General features: G+C 42.7%; 1 protein-coding gene across 5 annotated transcripts in view; it reads right to left on the bottom strand.

The window, feature by feature from the left end:
• Msh3 (mutS homolog 3) overlaps positions 1–23,346 on the bottom strand; it is a 142,036-nt gene that overhangs the window by 117,752 nt on the left and 938 nt on the right. For 4 of the 5 annotated variants that reach the window (XM_052743590.1, XM_052743591.1, XM_052743592.1 and 1 more), the window contains exons 2-8: positions 22,291–22,408; positions 18,552–18,772; positions 16,041–16,229; positions 13,307–13,423; positions 12,685–12,802; positions 9,125–9,270; positions 6,136–6,302 (exon numbers count right to left, since the gene is read on the bottom strand). In XM_052743590.1, the coding sequence (XP_052599550.1) occupies positions 6,136–6,302; positions 9,125–9,270; positions 12,685–12,802; positions 13,307–13,423; positions 16,041–16,229; positions 18,552–18,772; positions 22,291–22,408 (1,076 nt within the window). The remainder of the gene's footprint in view (positions 1–6,135; positions 6,303–9,124; positions 9,271–12,684; positions 12,803–13,306; positions 13,424–16,040; positions 16,230–18,551; positions 18,773–22,290; positions 22,409–23,346) is intronic. The other variant, XM_052743594.1, reaches the window with a different exon arrangement.

The following is a 23,346-nucleotide window of genomic DNA, read 5'->3' as shown; positions in this document are numbered from 1 at the left end:
TTCATATTATTAAACAGGTTAATGAGAAAAAAAAATTCCCTTTTTCCCTCTTATCCTTCAAAAAGCTCCCCCCCCACCCCACACACACAGTTTCTCTGTATAGTCCTGGCTGTCCCAGAATTTGTTCTGTAGACAGGGATCCATCTTCCTCTGTCTCCCCTCCTGAGTGCTAGAATTAATGGCGTGCATCACCACATCCAGCTTGACTTGGTGTTTTTTTTAATTAATGTCATACAGGAATAATGACATTAGGGAGAACATGGACTAACCATAATTGAAACCTACTTTATACAGACTCAAAACTAACTTCATTTTGACACTAACACTATTAAACAATTTCCATCACAATCTTGAAAATCAAAGTACAACAACTCAAAGTGTTGAACAGCCTCTAACACATAAACTAACAGAAGACTAAGTTGAAATGCTGTGATGGTTATTTCAAACTTCTGTCACTGTAAATGGCATTTGAGGGATATGTCTTCAGGATACAATAATCACCTCCGAAAATAGTTTGTTTAAAGAAGTACAGATGATGTTCAGTCTTCTGCAGTCAAAATAATAATAAACATAACAGTAGACTTCAACATGCTCTTTAAATTTGCAGCATAAAAATGTGAATGAAATATTCAAGCATTTATTTCAAAGTCAGACTGCTAAAGGCACTGGACACTGAAAAGCATTCTTCCACAGATCCTCAGTAAGTCATCTCAACTACTGAGGCTAATTCTTAGTCCAGGCTTCTTCCCGAATGTCACATAGTCTCAGTCAACACTGTAACAACCGAACCCATGCGATTCAGTGTGTCATATGCACCAGACAGCCACAGCTCCACCACTCACTCGCCCTGGCTCTGGTGACAGTAAACCCTCCCTTATGCTTTTCTTCCTGATATTTTCAACTACTGACACCTCCAAACTCCTTCATCTTACTTTCTACTACGTGTTTTCCCCACTTAAGGAATTATTCTTTTTCACTTAATTCAAGTGTCTCACCTGACAGTAAACTCATCTCTTCTTCTCTACAATTGCCAGAAACCTCACTGATTCTCACTAAGAATCTATGCCTCTTCCCTGGATTTCTGGGTTAACACCCTGTAATTTTTCCTCACTCTCAGGATGAACGTTTCCCCTGGTCAGGAGCGTCTCTCCCTTGTTATTATACTTCTCTAATCTTTCCAGCTGTGTGCCCAAGATTGAATCATTTCTTTTCACACACTATGCACTTCCCTCTTCTCTTCCACCAAGTCAGTCTTCTGTCCTGCAAATCTCCCATGCATGCCCACCTCCTCCACAGAGCCTTCCTTGACTGCAAATGTTCCATGCATGCTCACCTCCTCTACAGAGCCTTCCTTGGCTGCAAATGTCCCATGCATGCCCACCTCCTCCACAGAGCCTTCCTTGGCCGCAAATGTCCCATGCATGCTCACCTCCTCTACAGAGCCTTCTTTGGCTGCAAATGTCCCATGCATGCCCACCTCCTCCACAGAGCCTTCCTTGACTACAAATGTCCCATGCATGCCCACCTCCTCCACAGAGCCTTCCTTGACTACAAATGTCCCATGCATGCCCACCTCCTCCACAGAGCCTTCCTTGACTACAAATGTCCCATGCATGCCCACCTCCTCCACAGAGCCTTCCTTGGCTGCCAATGTCCCATGCATGCCCACCTCCTCTACAGAGCCTTCCTTGGCTACGTGCACAGGATGTCCCTATATCCATGAACTCAGAAGTGAGCACCACCTGCTATGGTCATCATGCTTGCCTCAAAACTCAATGTGAAAACTAATAATATTAGTAACAATTATTAATAACATAATGTAATGCTTTCCACAGCCTGCCTTCCGACTATAAACTGTGTTCTATAAACATGAAAATCTCTAAATTAAAGCAACCTCAAAGCCACTGTTCTTGGTTCTTTCTATACATTTTGACAACAAACAGAAGATAACAGGATCTTAGGACTGAGCCCATCTGACAAATGCAGTCTATACAAAGACAAACAACCGGAGGAAAGCTGTTTATCACTCTTGTCACCATTCAGGAGTGGCTGACTCAGCTGACAACCATCTTTGCCTAATACTTGTCCTGAATATAAACATGATACAAAATAAATACAACTAGCTGGAAAAATAAATGGGAAGGACTTCATAATCTTAAAAAAAAAATCTTAACTCATAAAATATAAAATCCTTTGGAGACCTCTTGTGGTTAAAGTTAAGAATAAAAAGTTAAATTTTTAAAAAAATGTTTTGAAAACTGCTACATTAGAATCTTCTATAATTCTAAGCAGTTTTTGCATTTTCTCACATAGCATTAATACAGACTGACTTCAGTGTTAATAAAATATCCACCAGTACTTGACAAGAACTAGGGCTTTGACCTTCCGACTGTGCAGAGGAAGATGGAGGTTTAGGGAGACTGTTGGTCTGAGAGCTAAGAAACCGCACATCAGCACTGACAACAGACAACACCAGACACAAACTTCGGGTCTGAAAACTCAGTGCAACACTCTTGCCTGGGAGCCGACCAGGACCAGAAGTCTGGCCAACTGTTCTTCAAACCTAACCATGCTCCCTGCTACAGTACTTTCTTTTACATTTGTCTGCGGGGCTTGGATGGCTGAGTAGAACACAAAGAGCCCACCATAGGAGCTGCTATCCAGTCAGTAAAGGCCCATGAGCTCTGTAGACATTAGAGTGAAGCCACTAGCTCTAATTTAAAAATTAAGGTAGGAACTTACCTCATGCAGTGAAATAAAGAAAAACTCAAATTTAAAATTGAACACTGCAAATAAAATTAAGAAAGAAAAAATAATTTGGTGGAAATAAAATATAGATGAACATAAAGGCAAAGTGCTTTCAAAATGGGAAAAGATGTTTTGAAGATAAAAGTAATACAATGTTACCAGAAGCAAGGACATTTAATTGGTACAAATAGACTATTAAAAACAAGTAGAAATAGTAAATTAAAATGTTTTTTAAAATGAGTTTACTTTCCTACAAGGTGCTTGGCAAGTCCCACCCGTTCTACCTCCGTCTTTCCCATGTGTACACACACAAGCCAGAGGTCAACAGCAACAAGAGGAGGCCTCTATCAGAGCCATGGATCATCCCATCTCCTGTCCCAGCACAAGGATTACAGAATCCGTCATCACACACAACTTCCCACATGGGTGCTGAAGAGCTGAACTAAGATCCTCATGCACAAGCATGTGCAAACAGCAATCATTTTATCCACGGCACCTTCTCCTCAGTCCTGAACTGAAATATAAGTTCTAAATGTTTTAAAAGAGTCGTAAGATTGTTTTTATTTTAAAAAAAAAAAAAAAAAAAAACAGGGTCAACACCAACAAAAGAAACATTACAGTAGCATGGAAATTATATCCTAAAGACATGCACAAAGAAAAGAATAAGAATGCACAATGAACTCTAATAGACATTTCAGAAGACTGAAGGAGTGAGGTGTGTGCAGCTGTAACCCCCGCATCCAGTAGAGGAGGCAGGAGGGTCGGAGTCCAAAAAAATCCTCAGATACACAGGGAGAGGGGCCAGGCTGGCCACATGAGAACATGACTGAAAAAAGAAAACAGTATGGACATGTATCCTGCAGCACTCCCCCCCACCACCACCACCAAAAGAACAAACCAAAAATAAGTAGGGAGAGACAACGTTAGAAGAGAAAATGGCCCCCAGCATCTGAATACTGGGTCCCCAGTCGGTGGTGCTGTTTGGGGGCTCAGGAGGTGGGGCCTTCTGGACATGGTGTCACTAGGTCGGGCACGGACAGTTAAAAGCTTTGGCTCTAGCTCACTCTGTTTTGCACTTTGTGGTCCAAGTTGTGAGCCCTTAGCTTCCTGCTTTCGGCTGCCTACCATCAAGGACTCCAACCCCTGGAACCAATACACTCAAATAAACCCTTCCTTCTCTAAAGGACCTAGTACATGGTGTTTTATCATAGCAACAGAAAAGTAACTAAGCCAGTTATGTTCCACTACAATGAGTTTTCTTAGCCAGGCCCTTTTCCAGGCCCTTTACCCATATTATCTTCCCAACGGACCTCTGCGGCGAGCTTCTTATTACCCCTATCTTATAGACTAGAACAGAGTTAGACGAGACACTTGAGTGATCTACTCAAAGTTACTAAAGCGAAGAGACAGATTTCCACTTCAACCTGCTATTTGACTCTGACATCTGAAAATCTACCAGTTCCTTCTCTATAGACATATAAATCAGCTACAGATACTCATAGAAATGGATGCTTAACTCTCGACTCTTCATGAACAAAAGGTACAAAAAGAAAATGTACCAAGAGTGGTCAGTAAGTGTAGGCAGAATTACAAACCTAGAGTGCTAGTTAGAGAAATACAGGAAAATGGCCGGAAGTCGTTAGGTTCCTCAGAGCCCGTCAGCCACCCAGGATGTCTCCGGCATGCCAAATTCAGGCTCCAGAACCTCATCGGACAAGGGACACTGAGGAACACCATCAGATAAAGCTCCTTGACAAATAAACTCCATCTTGGCACTGTCTGCTACCCCACAGGTTTTGGCATTTTATTGACTTTTGTCTTTACTTTTATAAAAATAAGTGGAAAATAGAAAACATGATGACTAAATGACCAAGTTCCAGGTTAATCTAAATTAATCAAATATACTTATTTATAAAGAAAATGAGCAAAATCAAAACACAGAACACTGTAAAAGTGCTTCCATCTAGAAGCGTCTCTTCAAAGGGATTGAGAAGGTATTCATGTTTTACCTCTCCAGGGTCAGCACCCCTCATAAACAGACTGCGTGGCTTTCCACTGGCCAGGTTTAAACACAGAGGAAAACTAAGAGCCAAATAAAGGGATCTGATCCAGAAGTCTCTACCCATAATGTAATAAAGATTATTTAAATGATGACTGTAAATATTTGACAGAGTTCCCAGAGTGCTTGGGCCAGCATCCAAAATCTTTATAAGAGTTTGTAATTCTGACTTAGAAATTCCACCTTCAGGAAAGAATTGAAAATGCATGCACAAGTTTCCACAGATGCTACAGCAACATCTGCAGAGCTGAAACAGGAAATATAACAAAAAACGACGGACAAATCTCACCCACTTGTACAACGGATGTCATAAGGCATCTTGTTGTGAGGTGCTTACAGAAATATTAGCAGACAAATGACGTTCCCTGAGCTCTGCCTGAGAAGGGTGAGTATGCACGAGATGGGCTCTGAGCCGGGGCACGCCGACCCTGGCTGATGGACGCCTGGCACCTCACTGCACTGTTCTGAGTAAGTTCATGTGTATGCAATTTCCCTTAAGAAAATGGATAGGGAATTTTTAAGTTAAAAAACTGGTATAAAACTATATCTGCTACATGAACACAAGTTTATAAATAAAAAAATTAATACATATAAAGAAATAAAGCACCAAAGTGCAGTCATTTCTGTATTTATGGAACTGGATTTACTTTATCTTTCTTTTTGTAACTCTTAATTCTTCTCAATGAATGTATATTAGCGATTTCACCGGAAAGACAAACTGTGAAAGCCACTTCAACAAAAAGAAAAAAACGTAAATGGAAATAAACTTTGAACTCCCAAGACAAGCACGTGCTCACTGTAACTCAGCTAGATTTGCCCAGTGACTTGTCAGCCCACTAGCTGTAAACCCGACAGCCATCCCTTCATGTAGACAGCCCTCTTCACTCCGGAGCAGCCCACGCCTCGCTGCCCTTTCCAGCCATGCTCTTCCACAGAGGCACCTCCTGGGGAGTACGTAACACTGCATGCCGTTAGAATCCAAAGGCACGCTACAGCCTCGCACATGCGTGTTCCCCTCTACCTGCTGTGGTATATACCCTGCTTCATAACGAGTGCTGTGATAGGAGTCCTAGTAAATAAAACTACCGGGCACCACCCTGAAGAGAAACATGCATTTAAAGAAATAAGTTCTAAACTACCTCTAGAATGTCTACATAAATCATCAAATAATATAATTAAATCCTTTTAAAATGACTGTCGTCTATAGTCCTACACAATTTTTTTTCTTCTAGAAACTCTATTACTGGGATATAATTACGATACATAATTTCCATGAGAACAAGTATTGGCTTGGGAATCACTCTAGTTTGGGAGCGGTCAGGACTCACCTGACAGCAGCGGCCCTGTGGATGAGCATCTCCGTCTGCTCCGACAGCTGGGAGGGGAGCAGCAGTTCCACGGGCTGCAGGCTTGACAAGCGAGTCTCCAGCTCCAGTCTGGAGGCTGAGTCCTGGAAGCAGTCGAACAGGACCTCGCCCGTGGCCGGCTGCACTCCCTGGAAGCGAAGGTAAACAGATAGATAGCACAGGGCACAGATACTCTCCCAGCCGCACAGGCACACCACAGCATGGTTCTAGTAATGCACTCTTGCCAACATGTGCTGTTTCTAAAGTGAAAATCTGTCTGCCTGTTAAGACTCTTACCTAAGTTAGCTTCGCAGGCATCTAAAACAGACTGAGGAGAGGGCTCAACAGATAACGGGTTCTGCCGCCGAGCCTGAGGACTGAGTTTGATCTCCACAGGGTTCACATGGTGGAAGGAGAGCACGTGCTCCCAGAGTTGTCCCCTCACCTCCACATATTTGCCATGTGCACATAAGAACATGTACACACTCAAGATAAATAAATAAGTGAATAAATAAGTGAAACTCACCCAGTATTCAGTAAAAAAGCCAAGACAACTTAAAACCATCACCTGTCAGTCACCCAGTGTAATAACAGGAAGAAAATGTGAAAGAGCCAAGGTTTGGAAGAGGTGCAGAGGTAGTGAAGTCACTCAACCAAGGTCTCCGAGATACAAAATGATGGAGCCGGATTCACACCGAGCAGTCTGACTTCCAGTCTGCACTCTCTACTACTGGTGCTTAGAGATGAATAGGTAGGGACAGCTTGCACCTAATGAAGAGCCAAATGTGACAAATCCTTATACTGTTGATGCGGTCAGCTAAGTGACAGTCACTTGCAACAAGATCCAGGCCCTATCTAGGAAAGGAGGAAATGCCTGCATGCAAATAAATGTCACACTCAGGCCAGCAGGCTGGCCCAGGCCCAGCAGATAGAAGTGCTTGCTCCCAAGTCTGGTGACCTCTGTTTGATCCTCACATGGTAGAAAGACCTGACTCTCATGAAGTATCCTCTCATGTCTGCAAGCATGGTACACGTGTGAGCCCCGCAGCAAATACATAAACAGAAAAACAGTGTTTTTATTTTGCATACAAAGTGGGAAACAAAATATTCAAAGCAGTATTATAGTAGGCTTACTCTACATATAAAGGTCAAGGTGGTAAAAGCAGAACTAAAAGAAAATAATACTATTGCCCCAAAATCTTTACATCATGTCAATCATTTAAGTCACTACAGCTACTGTAGAAAGAAAGGCACTTGGGGAACTTGAGGATTCTGGGTAGTGTTCGAGTTACTGACCTGGGTGATTGTCTCATACTACTCTGTTAAATTTCTATTCATCTTTTCCTTTTGAATATTTCATAATTTCCTTAAATCTTTCATCTGTAGCCAGGGAATGCCCTCAAGTCCTGCCCAGAGGTATCCTCTAGTGCCCACAGCTATGGCACCATTACACTAGGGTTACCTACCTAGGTTCAATCCCAATCTACAAACCAAGCATTGACATAAACAGATGACAGAGTTACCAGCCAGTCGAATTCTCTGTTGCTTTAATCAAAGGACTCATCTAATGGCAATACCTACACTGTGTATTACTCCAAGAGACGTGTGGCATTAAGAAACCCACAATCCAAAGAAAACTGCTCTCAACAGCGAGGCTTTCAATTTCAGACCAACTACCAGCACCCAAAGGAGACTCTCAGATGGTGACTGGGAAGTGTAAGATGCTCATCACAGTGGGCGAAATACCCAGGGAGAACAGTGCTGAGGGAAATGAACTCCATTCGGCCACACTGAATCTGAGGAACTGGAGCACATTCCAAGTGGCCTTGTGCAAACTGGAGGCTTCCGGAGCCCAAGTGAAAAGCGCAGCCTCAGCTAGAGCTCAGGATGCCATCAGCCAGAAAAGGGACCACTGAGGTCAAGGACAGGAACCGAAAACCACTTAGGGTCAAGGACCACTGTTCATCTTTTCCTGTCCCTGCTCACCTGCGACAGTCGACCTGGCAGTGGCAGGATGCTACTCCAAATCCCCAAGTAGGACCTGTGTGCTCCTGTGCCTCAACTCTGTTCTTTCGTCTGAGCTCCAGGTAAATATACAACAGCACACTACATATGCTGCAGCTGAAAAGCAAACAGCCTTACTATTTGTAGATGGGACCAACTGTCTATGACTAGATAAAAAGTGCTTCTCAGGGGAAAAAACCCATTTGAGCCTCCCCAACACCCACAGTATTGCTAACTCCCTGAGAGAGGGGCTTACTGGCTAAGCAAATGTCAAGTTAGCAAAGTTATGCGGTATGAATAATGCATTAAAAGGCAGACTGAAGACATTCAAGCTTTAGGACTTCCTGCTAATGCTGGTCACGTTAGACTGAGGACATTAGAAAAAGCAGAAAGAGTGGTAACAAGGGAGTCTAACAGTCAAAAGAGATCTGAAGTGAGTAAATTTGCCCAAGTTGGCAAAAGGCAAAATCAGTGGAACTATTACTCCTGAATCACATTTACCTGGAAGACAGAGTGGAGCTATTTCTGGCATTCATTTATCCTTTACTATGTATAAAGTAGACTATCTTGCATTGGCCACTTACCATTTCCCTTTAACTCTTCCTTCCTCCAAATCTAATTAGGGGAGTTCCATAATCACTCCTGTCAGATTACACAGCAAAGAGGAAACTCTGCTAGCCGTGCACCTGCTTGGCGTAGTATTTTATTGTGCTATCAGCTCCCTGTCCACATGCGTGCCTGTCACTGCCATCACTGACAACTCTTGACAACAGCATACAGTCCAAAACTTTCGGGATCTTTGCAGCACAGAGTGCCAAGTAACCAGAAAAGAAAATCGTAACTAGTGACTAGACGGGCAATATTGGGAGGAAAGCACACTTCATCAGAATCCTCATCACGCACCACTCACGACTACTCACACGAGGTACCACGAACACCCATCCTTCCTCACCTTCAAAGGACTTACCACGAGACCAATGGAAACATTCCCCTTCTTTTTGTCCTTAGTATTTTCCTTCTCTTCGTAGATACATAGAAGATAGTTGGTAGAAGTATCTGTTGTTACCTCATCGATATTTATAGAATCATCCAGCCTGATTAGAGGATTCACATGTAATAATGGTTAAAGAAAAGTCACATGCCTAATTCCCATTAACTGATAAAGGTTTATTTTTCTCATGCAGCGTTCTTCCAGTTATGATCACAGTTGAATGTCGTCTCTTCCCTGAACTACGAGAGGCACAGAGACAGACAACTATTATCCTCTCACTTCCAAAGGGCCTAGCAGTGCGGCTCCAAGCCTGGGGAAGTCCAAAGGGCCTAGCAGTGCGGCTCCAGCCCTGGGGAAGTCCAAAGGGCCTAGCAGTGCGGCTCCAGCCCTGCGGAAGTCCAAACAGGAACCCACTTTGCTGAGCTACTGCTGAGACTTGACTCCTCAGCGATCGTATAATGAATTCTACAAAGCAGAGCAAACACGCTGAAATATCATAAATGAGTTCCCACCTCCAAAGTGCCCAAAACTCTACAAGTATTTTACTTCGAAAGACCTTTAAGACATTTTAATTAAACAAAACATATCTTAACATGTAGGCATATATATGCACACACATGTATAAAATGAGTCCCGTTAACCAAAACTCTCAAGGATAAAAGCTGACTCTGGACAAAGTCATCCTGGCAACATCCGACTTGGTTATCAGGAGGCAAGAGCCTTACTGGCAACTGAGGCAAAGCAGGGAAGGGGACTGTTTGGGGGAAGGCTTCAAATAAGAGACTCAGGGAAAAAATCAAATACCAGGTTCTTCCAGCTTGATCAGCTTAGAACAACAGGGCTCCTGATGATCTGCAGTCCATGCCAACGGTGACCGTTCACTACCATTCACTACTGATGCTCTGCAGTCCATCCCAATGGTGACCAGTCACTACCATTCACTACTGATGCTCTGCAGTCCATCCCAATGGTGACCGTTCACTACCATTCACTACTGATGGTCCGCAGTCCATCCCAATGGTGACCAGTCACTACCATTCACTACTGATGCTCTGCAGTCCATCCCAATGGTGACCAGGCACTACCATTCACTACTGATGCTCTGCAGTCCATCCCAATGGTGACCAGGCACTACCATTCACTACTGATGCTCTGCAGTCCATCCCAATGGTGACCGTTCACTACTGATGGTCTACAGTCCATCCCAATGGTGACCATTCACTACTGATGCTCTGTAGTCCATCCCAATGGTGACCAGTCACTACCATTCACTACTGATGCTCTGCAGTCCATCCCAATGGTGACCAGTCACTACCATTCACTACTGATGCTCTGTAGTCCATCCCAATGGTGATCATTCACTACTGATGGTCTACAGTCCATCTCAATGGTGACCACTCACTACTCTTGGTCTGCAATCCATCTCAATGGTGATCATTCACTACTGATGGTCTGCAATCCATCTCAATGACCACTCACTACTCTTGGTCTGCAGTCCATCTCAATGGTGATCATTCACTACTGATGGTCTATAGTCCATCCCAATGGTGATCATTCACTACTGATGGTCTTACTTGAACAAAAGCATCTCAGAATTTGTGTAGAAGCTAAGCAGGTTGAAATAACTTCTAAGAAACTATAGTAGAGGTGCTGGAAAGATGACTCAGTGGTTAAGAACTCCCAGAGGATCCAGGATCAATTCCAAACACCTACAAGGTGGCTCACAACCATCTATAACTCCAGTTCTGCCCTCTTCTGGCTTACCCTGGTACCAGGCACACAGAAGGTAAAACACCCATACACATAAAAATCAATAAATCTTTAAACAAAAAACTACAACTGAAATAGTACTTTTACATGGTATCATTCAAACTTTCTTACACTATTGAGAGACCTAACCTAGGCCTGGAGAGCCGGCTCAGTGGAAAAAGCACTGTGGATGCTCTTCCAGAGGACCCATGCTCAGTTCCACCACCCACATGTGGCTCACAATGCCCAGTAACTTCAGTCCCGGGGGATCTAATGCCATCTAATGGCTTCCTTGGGCACCAGGCCTGAATATGGTGCATAGATCTACATGCAGACCAAGCACCCATACACGTGAGATAAAGTATTTTCCTAGAGCTGAAAGGAGCCGTGGAGGCACTCCTCCACCCTAACCTGGAAGCTGTCTCCAAATGACAGAGTGAAGATGAAAACTTTTCTCCAAGGCAGTCTTGGGAAACAACCACTCCTAAGGGCGGGCTGCACACCCAGCTGTCCATGGCCAACACAAAGTGAACTCAATCACATCTTTGCAAGTTCTTTGTCGCGCAACGTCAAGTCAGGGCTTTTTTTTTTTTTTTTTTTTTTAATCTTACAAATACTTTGAGTACATATTACGGCTTCTGGTTTGGGGTTTTTACAGGATTCCTATGTGTGCGAATGGCGTGCATCTCTGTATCTATATGCGTTTCTTATGCTTTTTCTTTGGCTGTTTTTCTTGTTTGGTTTTTGTCCTATTCCAATTTTGAGTTTGTTTTTTTTTTTTTTTTGGTCATTTGTATTTTATTTTATTTTATTTTATTATTATTATTCCTTAGATGCCTGCTTTCTAACGGAGACAGAAAGGTGTGGATTCCAATGGGAGGGGAAGAAGGGAGGAACTGAGAGGAGTGGGGGAGGGGAAACTGTAATCAGAACATATTGTATGAAAAAAATCTATTTTCAATAAAAAAAATTGAAGAGAAACTTGACCCACTATCTAAATATTCTCATTTGCACCTGCTCCTATCTTATGAATAACTATTTCATTTTTTAAAATGACATGTCAGGTACAGTGGCCAGGTCAGAACAATCCCAGGTATCAGAAAGGCTGAAGAAGAAATTCAAGGCCAGCCTGTGCTACACAGTGAGACTCCATCTCAAAACAAAAAGCTAGGAATTTGATTACTATGCTTTTGAAACTATTTTGCTTCAAGTAACATAAAGAATTTGAGTGATGATAATCCTTGGGATGATCATTGTGCACACTGAAACCTACATGAGAAAATTTCAACCAACTACCCATTTTCAATAATTTTTTATGAGATTAACAATTAATGAAGATTGCCTCACATTTAACTGTGTATTAATTTTGTCTTTGAAGTTCTTTCCAGGTGAAGTTAGTAAGCTATTTTCAAGTCTCACTTTAGTAAGACTCTGAGAAGTTTGCAAGGTTCAGATAGCTAACACTGTCCCAGAAATGATCTGAGGAAAAAAATCTCTTTTCAAAGAGCTGTTAACCTGGCATGTTTTATTAGGCTCATTTTACTCTTGCTATTAAAGTACGGTGAATTCTGCTCTCACTCTGACAATGGACACATACTGTATCCAGCCACTACCCACCCCACGCAGTCTGGGACACACCCACCATGGCTGAAGTGTCAGGATGGATAGTGGCTGGACACCTCATCAAACACATTCTCACTCAAGGGGAAAAAAAATGTTTAGTTCAATTTGTCATTTTGAAACAAAGCCCCTACAACAAGAGGAAACTTCCTGTCCTCAAAGGATATCTTCTCCGATGAGTGTGGACTTCGTATAGAGAGCAGTCAGCTTCCGGGAGAAGACCGAACTCTTATTGTCTCCGATGGCCTTTAAGGCGGCGGTTTCTGTTTGTTTCACAACTCCAACCTTCAACAAAAAAAGACACGCTTACTGTCAAATTCAGGGAATCATTGTTTAAAAAACTAATAATAACGATTTCAAAATGTCAAAAAGTCAATTCAGAAGTGCTGGAAAAAAAGCAGCTCAACCCTTGATGTGCAGATACAGAGCAGAGAGAACCCCAAGCAACTGGCAAGTGGATACAGGGCAAAGAAACGCTCTGCCATGCAGCAGAGGGCACTCTAGAGTTCACACTGCAGTGCATTCCTTGCAAGCCCAGCACTGAGGCTGAGGCTGGAGGACTGTGAGTTTATGTGAAGTCTGTCCTGGGATTTACAGCTCAGACCCTGGCTCAGGAAACCAACACGGAATGAAAAGTAAGATACAATGCTAATGACTACAACGCATTTTACTTTCTCAGAGTCCCCAATTCCAAAGCCAGTGGGAGCCTTTCTGCCACCTATAGACAATGCTTTTGCTCTCCAGAAGAGAGTCGCAATTCCTTTTCCACAAATCAAAGCTAAAGCTCACCTTGTATCCTTTGGCCACAAGTCGACGGACATGCACGAACAGTCTGTGAGTGGGTATGCTTGCCGTCATGAAGTTGTGGTCCAAGTGGCAATAAATATTGAGTTCCCGGGCAGCAATCTTAAAGGTGTAGACAGAGAGAATGTTAATAAAAGTCTATTCACGATTCCCTGTCTAAGGTTTGTTCATTTTGTTAAAAGTTCATCAAACTGCATACGTGTACTTAGAATCTGATATTCCTCTAAATACATACATCATCAATAAAATGTTTAAAGGGCCGGGCGGTGGTGGCGCACGCCTTTAATCCCAGCACTCGGGAGGCAGAGGCAGGCGGATCTCTGTGAGTTCGAGACCAGCCTGGTCTACAGCGCGAGATCCAGGAAAGGCGCAAAGCTACACAGAGAAACCCTGTCTCGAAAAACCAAAAAAAAAAAAAATGTTTAAAGGGCGTTCTCTGTACAAAAAATAACATGGTTTCATCTACTTTGGACACCTCCAATAGGATCAGTTCAGAGCCAACATCTGTACTCTAAATCACAAAAACACAACATCTTTTCTTCAGTGTCCTTAGAAATATACAAATGCTACCAAAACTTAAAAATGTCAGTCTTCCCTACCTTAAGAGCCGAGAGTGTAATGGAAGAAGATATGGTTATACAAAGGGCACACACGAATGACTGACAGGTAGAGACACTACATTTACACAGAGGAAATACACCTTCCTGACAAGAGACCCTGACCCTGTTAGCTAAGAGAATGTGACTGAAAGAAATGTGAAAGCAGAAAGCAATAGATAATTCCTCGCTTTCTTCTAGAAACTATCATTAGCTGAACAGTGTCCACCAGAGCCACACAACCTCATTCCAACATTCTCACTACCCAATCTCACCATCCACCATCTCGGAACTGCATTGCTCCATCATTACTGTCAAGGGAAGAGCAGTCTTTACTAGGGTCAGTCTGTACTGGGGCGGGGGGGGGGGGGGGGGGGGGGGGGGGGGGGAATGGGGGGGGGCACAGTATAATGTTACTGAGAGGATATCAATGTCCTGCAAAAACAGGTTTTAGAAAACTGAAAGGAAAAGGGTTAGTAAAGACTTTGTTTTCCATGCCTCAGGCAACATCGTATGTACAACCTTATCTCTCTGTGACATCCTATGACCCAAGCAAGCCTCAAACATAAGCATCATCCATGAGTCCCAACAATGGCAACACCAGCAATACTTTTCCTCAGCTTGGCCATTGCAGTGGTGTGAACAAGAAAGGCACACAGAAAATCATGTTTGAATGCTCGGTCCCTAGTTGATAAACTATTTAGGAAGGAGGTGTGTTGTGTCACTGGGGGTAGGTTCTGAGGTTTCAAGAGGCCACACCGTTCTCAGTTAGTTTCTCTTTCTCTGCCTTGTGCTTGTGCTTGTGTCTCAATATGTAAGCACTCAGCTAGTGCTCCAGTGCCATGCCTGCCTGCTGCCATGCTCCCCACCACAATAGTCATGGACACTAACCCTCTGTAACTGTGATCCCTCAATTAAATGCTTTCTTTTATAAGTTTTCTTGTGTGATGGTTTGAATGAAAATGGCCCCCATAGGCTCATAGGAAATGTGCAGCCAGAAGTTTTCTCCAGTCCTGCCTGGCCCCGCGGTCCTGCAGCTTCCTATAAAATAATCACTCAGAGGCTTATATTAATTACGAACTGGATGGCCTATGGCTCAAGCTTTTTGCTAGCTAGCTCTTACAACTTAACCCATTCCTATTGATCTAATGCCAGTGGCTGTGGCGTTACTGGTCTGCTGGCATCTTGCTGCTCCTTGGATGGTGTCTCCCCTTCCTCTCTTTTCTCCTTTTACTATCTCTCTTGAATTTTCCCACCTGGCTCCATCCTGCCCTGCCATAGGCCAATGCAGCTTTATTTATCAACCAATCAGAGCAACACACTCATAGCCTACAGAAAGACATTCCACAGCAGAAGTGGCACTATTAGGAGGTGTGGCCGTGTTGGAGGAAGTGTGTCAGTAGGGGTGGGCTTTGAGGTTTCAGATGCTCAAGCCAGGCCCAGTGTCACTCTCTCATCCTGCTGCATGAGGATCTGAATGTAGAACTCTTGAGCCACTCTCCAGCACCATGTCTGCCTGCATGCTGCCATGCTTTCTGCCATGATGTTGATGGACTAAACCTCTGAACTGTAAGCCTGTCCCAAAATGTTTTCCTTTATAAGAGTTGCCATAGTCATGCCGTAGTTCTATTCACAGCAAGAGAACACTGACTAAGATATCTTGGTCACAATGTTTTGTCACAGCAATAGAAAAGTAACTTACGACACCCATTAAATATGCATATTCGTCTTTAACCTTCTTCACTGAATCCTACATCAAATGCTTCTAAATTAAATCAGGACCTACCTTGATAAAAAAAAAAAAAACTGACAAGGTGCCTAACACACATAAAGATCATTTCAAACACCTGTTCATAGCTGGCTGTTAATTTGCTTGTCCATGAGATGGAACCTTCTTCCTATAAAAATTCCTAAGTTAAAGGTAAAGAGAAGACAGACAAGAACCTTCACTTTCACCCACAAGTCTACCCCCACCAAGCTTGGCTACCCTTAGTTTTATTCTTACTATAAGTAACATATCTTATCTTTTCCTGTTATGTGTATGGGTGTTTTGCTGCATGCATGCTTATGTACCACCTGCATACAGTGCCCACAGAGGCCAGAAGAAGGCAGACAGAACTTACCTCTGCATCCTCCCCAAAGAATCTGTACTTGTACCCACATTCCACACACAGAACTGCATCCTTATACTGCTGTTTCATATCCATGTACTGCAGTTCTAACGGTGTATAGATGCTTTTGGATCGCTTGTTCAAAGAATTACAGTCAGAAGGCTTCCGGAAATTTTCAGGGCATGGTCCAAATTGACTGTCCTGGAAACCAAAAGATTTATATGGTTTAGAAAGCACCAACTGAATCGCTGAGTTCTCAGAGGATTGGCAAGTTTGACAAGAAGCTAACAGTTGGTGGCTCCACATGTAAGGTTTCTAAGGACATGTTGCATATTCTAAAGCCAGACTGAGGCCAAGTTATCTTAAAGGTTGGAAATCTTTTCAAAATAAAAGTTTAAAACACAGGAGAGAGCAGTGGGGAAGGGGATACAAATGAGAATGACGTATAATGTCATGTGATATCATGATGAAAAAGACAACTAGCCGGGCGGTGGTGGCGCATGCCTATAATCCCAGCACTCGGGAGGCAGAGGCAGGTGGATCTTTGTGAGTTCAAGGCCAGCCTGGTCTACAGAGCGAGATCCAGGAAAGGCACAAAGCTAAACAGAGAAAAACTGTCTCAAAAAACCAAAAAAAAAAAAAAAAGAAAAAGAAAAAGACAACAATTACTCTATATGCTAACTTTAAAAATTAAATAAATAAAAAGGTAAAAAACCAAAGTAAACTATATAAATAAGTATATTTGAAGGTTTAAATAGTTTAATGTTTTATATATTTTTCAAATGTTTTATTTCATAAGCCTATTAATATCTTATTATTTATTCCTGAGAGTGCTGGGCAGCAAAGAGTAGAGGGCATATATCTAGGGCACTTTCTGAAAATATGCTAACATCTACACCAGGTATAGAAGGTAACTTTCCAAGGAGGCTCACTTCATCTCAATAGTAAAGCTATCATGGCTGTGACCTTGGCAACCAGTCAGAGTTTAGAATCCCCTAGATAACACAGGTCTAAGTGTGCCTATGAGGATGTTCTCCTCACCCTTTAACTGGGGAAAGCCAGCCTTGAATGTGGGCAGCACCATCTTATGTGCTAAATAAAAGAGGAAAGTGAGCTAAGCACTGGTGTGCACTCTGCACCCTGACTACAGATGACTCCAGATGACTGCAGTTGACTCCAGATGACTGCAGATGACTCCAGATGACTGCAGTTGACTCCAGATGACTCCAGATAACTCCAGATGACTGGAGATGACTCCAGATGACTGCAGATGACTGCAGTTGACTGCAGATGACTGCAGTTGACTACAGTTGACTGCAGATGACTGCAGTTGACTATAGATGACTCCAGATGACTGCAGCTGACTGAAGATGACTCCAGATGACTGCAGATGACTCCAGATGACTGCAGTTGACTGCAGATGACTCCAGATGACTGCAGACCACTGCAGTTGACTCCAGATGACTGCAGTTGACTGCAGTTGACTCCAGATGACTGCAGTTGACTGCAGATGACTCCAGATGACTGCAGATGACTCCGGATGACTGCACATAACTGCAGATGACTCCAGATGACTGCAGATGACTCCAGATGACTGCAGTTGACTGCAGATGACTCCAGATGACTGCAGTTTACTGCAGTTGACTCCAGATGACTCCAGTTGACTGCAGTTGACTGCAGTTGACTGCAGATGCCTGCAGTTGACTGTAGATGACTCCAGATGACAGCAGATGACTCCAGATAGCTCCAGATGACTGTAGATGACTGCAGATGACTATAGATGCAATGCAGCAAGCCCTACCACATACCATCCCTGATGATGGATCAGACCCTCCAACCCTGACATAAACCTTCTTTCCTTAAGCTGCTTTTGTCAGACCTATCTCATGACCAAGAAAGCCATTAGTCTACAAATGCCTCCAAAGAGAAGGGGTGGAGACTCATGGCAAGAGAAATGTAGCTTACTGTATTGGGTCGGAGAATGCAATTATTTTAAATTTTTATGAGATTTTCCCTTTTGTTTCTATGGTTTTATAAAAATCCAAGAATGCTATATAATATAAAAGTTAATTCACATTCACAAAAATACATTTTCTAGAAAAAATTATTCCCTTATTCATTTATGAAATGAGATAAACTTCCAGAAAAAACAGTACTCATTTATTTTATCTTTAAATTGAGTCTGTACCTGCAAAGTTTTCAACTGAAAAAAAAGCACCTATATGCTGCTCACCAGGATTTTCCATGCAAATTATGGAAACTATCAATGAAAACACCCCTAGGAAATACCCCTAGCAAACATGTAGGACTGCCTGCAGATGTTGTCTCATTTTAATCTCTCCAAAATAAATAGTAAAACTCTAAATACTGACAAGAAAAACAACTAAAAAACAAATGGTCCCTCAGCTGATGCAGATGATCAGCCACCTGTAGAAACCATTTATTTCCCTGACAACCCCAAAGAACCTCAAAGTACTTTGGAACGGTTGTGGGTGGTTGTCCATTTACACAAAAGATACATACTTTCTGATTAGCCTGAGATTTGGACTCCTCAGAAGAAACTGCATTCTTCGCACGTTGCAGAGTGATGTCTTCAAAATCAGTACATTTTGGCAGAACTGCAAATTTCTCCCGAAGAGGCTCTGTCTGGACTCTGTTTTGAGGGGGAGCAGAATCACAGCAGAATTCTTTCAGCTTTTCCAGAGACTTTAAAACAATCCTGGGCCTCAGACATTTCTTTGGCTCTTGGGAAATAATAAGAAGAAAACATACTAATAGTATTTTGACTTCATTACATCAATTCATAATGTGCATGGAATTTTTCAGAAAGATATTCCCATTGGAGCAATGAACCTAACTATAACATGATAAAGAAGGCTGTTCAAGGTAAAGATGACAAATTGAAACACACCTGTAATTTCATTCCCCGATGAAATCCATTGAGAACTCCAGTAAAGGAGGCTGGCAAGAACGCTCAGCAGGAATGGCACTTGCCTGAGGACCTAAGTTCAATCCCCAGAAACAAGAAGGTAGGAGAGGACCAGCTCCTTCAAGTTGTCCTCTGACCTCCACAAACATTTGCACCCCATGCACAGACACACACACACACAATAAATTTTTTTAAAAAGTTGCCGGGCGGTGGTGGCGCACGCCTTTAATCCCAGCACTCGGGAGGCAGAGGCAGGCAGATCTCTGTGAGTTCGAGGCCAGCCTGGGCGCAAAGCTACACAGAGAAACCCTGTCTTGAAAAACCAAAAAAAAAAAAAAAAAAAAAGTAAATAAATGATGCAATTTTAATTGTAAAAAAACAGGACAATAGTCGAGCTTTCCTCCTACTTCTTTGGGATATAATGACAGACAGGACAGGGGTGGTGACAGCTGCAACTTAAATATCTGAAGCCAGACAGGGAATTGATGTGCAGTCACTAATTCAGCACACAAGATTCCTGCCCAGTCCTTAGAAAAGTAAGAACCAACTCTATTTGCAACACAGAATGCTCGAGACTCAGGAACTGGGAGACCATGGAGTCTGGAAACAGAAAGTTCTGGAATGAAAAGCCTGACTCAAAGTGAACTGATACAGATTCCTCCTAGATTCTGAGGGCCTCTCCCACTCAGCACAGACTGTGTTGCTGATTATCAACTATCCCAGGAAAATGGCAGGAGCCAAAGCTGGCTGCATGCTGAGACCTTGGCCTCACCAAGACCCACGAACCCAGAGCTTTCCTCTCCAGACCTAAGCCAGAAGGCGTGGCAATCTGCCCAGCTCAAGGCAATCACCCAGCGCAGACACACTTGCTTGCTCTCTTGCCTCCTCAGCGTTCGCATACCATATCAAAAATACATTCATTCATCAAGCCCTGTCCCAAAGCTACCTCTTCCATGAAACCCTGTATTTATTCTCCATCTTGAGAGTCTCCTTTCTTCCTCTGTGTTCCTGTAACAACACCATGACTCTCCCCAGCACCTACCACCATTATAAGCAATGGCTGTAAGCAGTTATTCGGTATCTGTTATTTATAAGCAAGCAATTGGTGTGAGAAGGGGTCTGCCATCCACTGGAACTCCGCAATATGCTGGGACACATTATTTCACCCCTGAGAGCAATACTATTAGGCAGCTGCTGCTAAGTGCAAGGGGAGTGGGGTTTGTGCCCCTTGTCATCTCTCTCTTTACCTTCCTTGTTAAGACAAAAATGCAGAGGACGGTAGTTGGGTGTTGCACATCTGTAAAAGTTTAAAACTTTTAGACTTACATAAAAACTTTTGGGGTGTACAAGTTATCGTGTCTTACATGAATCTCACAGCTGGGAAATTGTGTGCTTGACTCTTTCAAGTATATGAGCAAAGGCTAAATAGTTTTTCTATTAGCAATTTTAGTAAGATAGAATTCACATAGGTATATGTGAGGTTTGAAAATAACAACAAAATGGAACTTCTAGAAAGGGCCTGTATAAAACCTGAAGTTGAACATTTCCCTGAGACTTACAGCAATGTAGACACTATGGAAAAAAACAAAGATCTTTTTAGTAGAAAATAGGGCCACAGAAACTATCCAAAATAAAGCACAAGAGCAAGCCAGCCTGAAACCAAACAAAAGTTTCAGTGACTTGAGGGAAGGTCAACAGCAAGTCTCTCCCAGACTCTAAGAAGGAGGAGGAGCACACTGGAAGTATGTGAGAAATGACTGGACAAAAGAGTTTTCTAAATATATGAGAACAAAAAACTCACCAATCCAAGAAGTTTTGAATGAGTTCTAACCAGGACAAAAATCAATTCGCTGACTTAATAACTAGGGTAAAGTTCTAAAAGTATGAGAAAATGAGTAAGAAAGAGAAAAATCTTAAAACTGGTGGGGGGGGGGGGAGGGTTATGCAAAAAAAAAAAAGTCTATAATTAAATCAACCACCTCCAACAATAAATACCTGATCTGAATATACCAACAATGACTAAGATAGCTGTCAGTTGAACTGTTTTGTGGTTTTGAAACAAGGCAAGGCCTCAAGTAGCCCAGGCTGTGTCTGAACACGGTGGTGTTGCTGAGGATGACCCTGAACTCCTGATCCTCCTACCTCTACCTCCTCAGTGCTGGAATTACAGGTATGAGCTATCACGTACAGTTTATGCAAAGCCAGGTCTCCAGGGATGCTAGACAAACTCTACTAACAGAGCTATAGCCCCTCCACGACTAAGAAATTTGGAAGACAAACTCACTCTTTCTTCTAAATTTCTGATTTTTCCAAATATAATTTACTGGATTTAGTGAGGTTCCTGTTATTCTAAAAATGTACTTTGGGATATCTTCTGCAGTGTACATTTTACCTCATTTTTCTCAAATATACATAAAGGTTTCCTGTGAGTGTTAAGACTTTCCTTCTGGTTTGTAGCCCAGGTATAAAAAAAGGAACTTATAAATGGAAGTCTAGAAATGAGGTAGATCTATGCAGAGGAATACTGCCAGGATATAATAAAAGGAATATGGAGTAGTCAAATTATAGACACAGAAGACAAGATGGTCATGGCCAAGGGTTGGAGGTATGGGAAATAGAGACATTCTGTTGACCAGTGCAGAGTTTCAGAAGGTGAAATATGAAAGTCTTCTGGAGATGGATAACAAGAAGATTTCATTTGGTGACTGTAAGGTGGCTCCCTGGGTAAGGGTGCTTGCCAATAAGCCATACAACCTGAGTTCAATGTCAGAATTCACACAATGGAAGGAGAGAAATGACTCCTGGAAATTGTCCTCTGACCTCATCTACCCATGTACACAGGCACACACACAAATAATAAATAAATCATTAACAAATGTTTCATCTTTATAACCAAGATTTAAAAGATAGCTAAAGGGTCTGGAGAGATGGTTCAGTGGTTAAGCACACATATGGCTCTTTCATCAGAGAACCTGAGTTCAATTCCCAGCAACCATATCAGGTCCTCCAGGAGGATTCCACATCTCATGCCTCTGCAGGCATCTACACTTACACTTACACTTACACACACACACACACACACACACACACACACACACACACACACACACACCACTTTTAAAATATACAACAAAAGTAAACAAAAGAGAAACTTGGAAGAACTGTAGCCAAATTAGAGAACTGACTTCCACTGTGGCCCTAGCCCCCCAAATCCCAGCACAGGCACAACAAAGATCCTTCTCCATAGAGAAAAACAAGGCTCAACACTCCAGCGGCTTCCTCTGCCCTCTGGGGAACCCCAGCAACTGAGAAGACTCATTCCCTAACACTCACCAGGGTTGCCAGATGTTACTGGGGTATTTTCTTCTTCCTTCTCTGGAACTTTCTTTGCTCTCTTCTTAATGGGCCCATCATTCCCCGATGACCTCTTCCTGCTGTCACCTTTTGTAACCTGTATCAGGAAGGTTGGAAATGGTGTGTTAATGCCATTCTAAGGTTTGATATCATTAAACCCTGCTTCAGAATGAAAGGAAGTCCCCTGCCTTCCACTCTTCACAGTGATCTACTGTTTTTGCATCAGAGATAGAAACTGGCAGGTGTAGCCTCTCCTCACTGCCATCCTGCTGAAATTAAGTGGTGTTCTCCACCTCTCCTACTTACGTATGTTAAATAAAATACCTCTACAAGATAAACAAAAAATATATTTTCAAAATGCCAAATTATGGGGGAAGGTGAGATAATAAACAAACGATGTATTTTCTGTTCCAAAAGATGTCCTAGGACTATTTGTTGACAGGTAATCTAAGAAAAACTTAAAACTTTTCCACAATATTCTGTCAATGGTAGGTGCAAAATAAAATCTTGGTGAATTCATGAAATGCAGATCATCCTCAAGAGAGGTGGGGTGGGGGGAACCAATCAGTGTAAGGAAGAAAAATAAATGAAAGGGGTTAAGATTCTTAAATCGCTTTACACCTGCATTAAAATGGGGTGGATAGCTAAAAGCCAATCTACAATCATCTTCTACATCCTCAGTCTGGGAAATGACCCAGTCCAGGGCCTAAGGCACCCTGGGCAAGTGTGCCACATCCCCAGTCTGTGTGGGAAATATAACAAGGAACCTCTAGGCCGGGCGGTGGTGGCGCACGCCTTTAATCCCAGGACTCGGGAGGCAGAGCCAGGCGGATCTCTGTGAGTTCGAGGCCAGGCTGGTCTACAGAGTGAGTTCCAGGAAAAGGCGCAAAGCGACACAGAGAAACCTTGTCTCCGGGGGGGAAAAAAAAAAAAACAAGGAACCTCAGGACCGCTCGCCCTTGAGCAAGTGTGCCACATCCCCTGAACTTGTGAATTTGTGGCAACATCACTATGGGTTTTTGGTTTTGCTTTGCT

This window comes from Peromyscus californicus, unplaced genomic scaffold (assembly GCF_007827085.1).
Source record: "Peromyscus californicus insignis strain IS unplaced genomic scaffold, ASM782708v3 Scaffold_18__1_contigs__length_77618521, whole genome shotgun sequence".
Lineage (NCBI taxonomy): Eukaryota > Metazoa > Chordata > Mammalia > Rodentia > Cricetidae > Peromyscus > Peromyscus californicus.
This window is presented reverse-complemented; position numbering and strand designations above follow the sequence as displayed.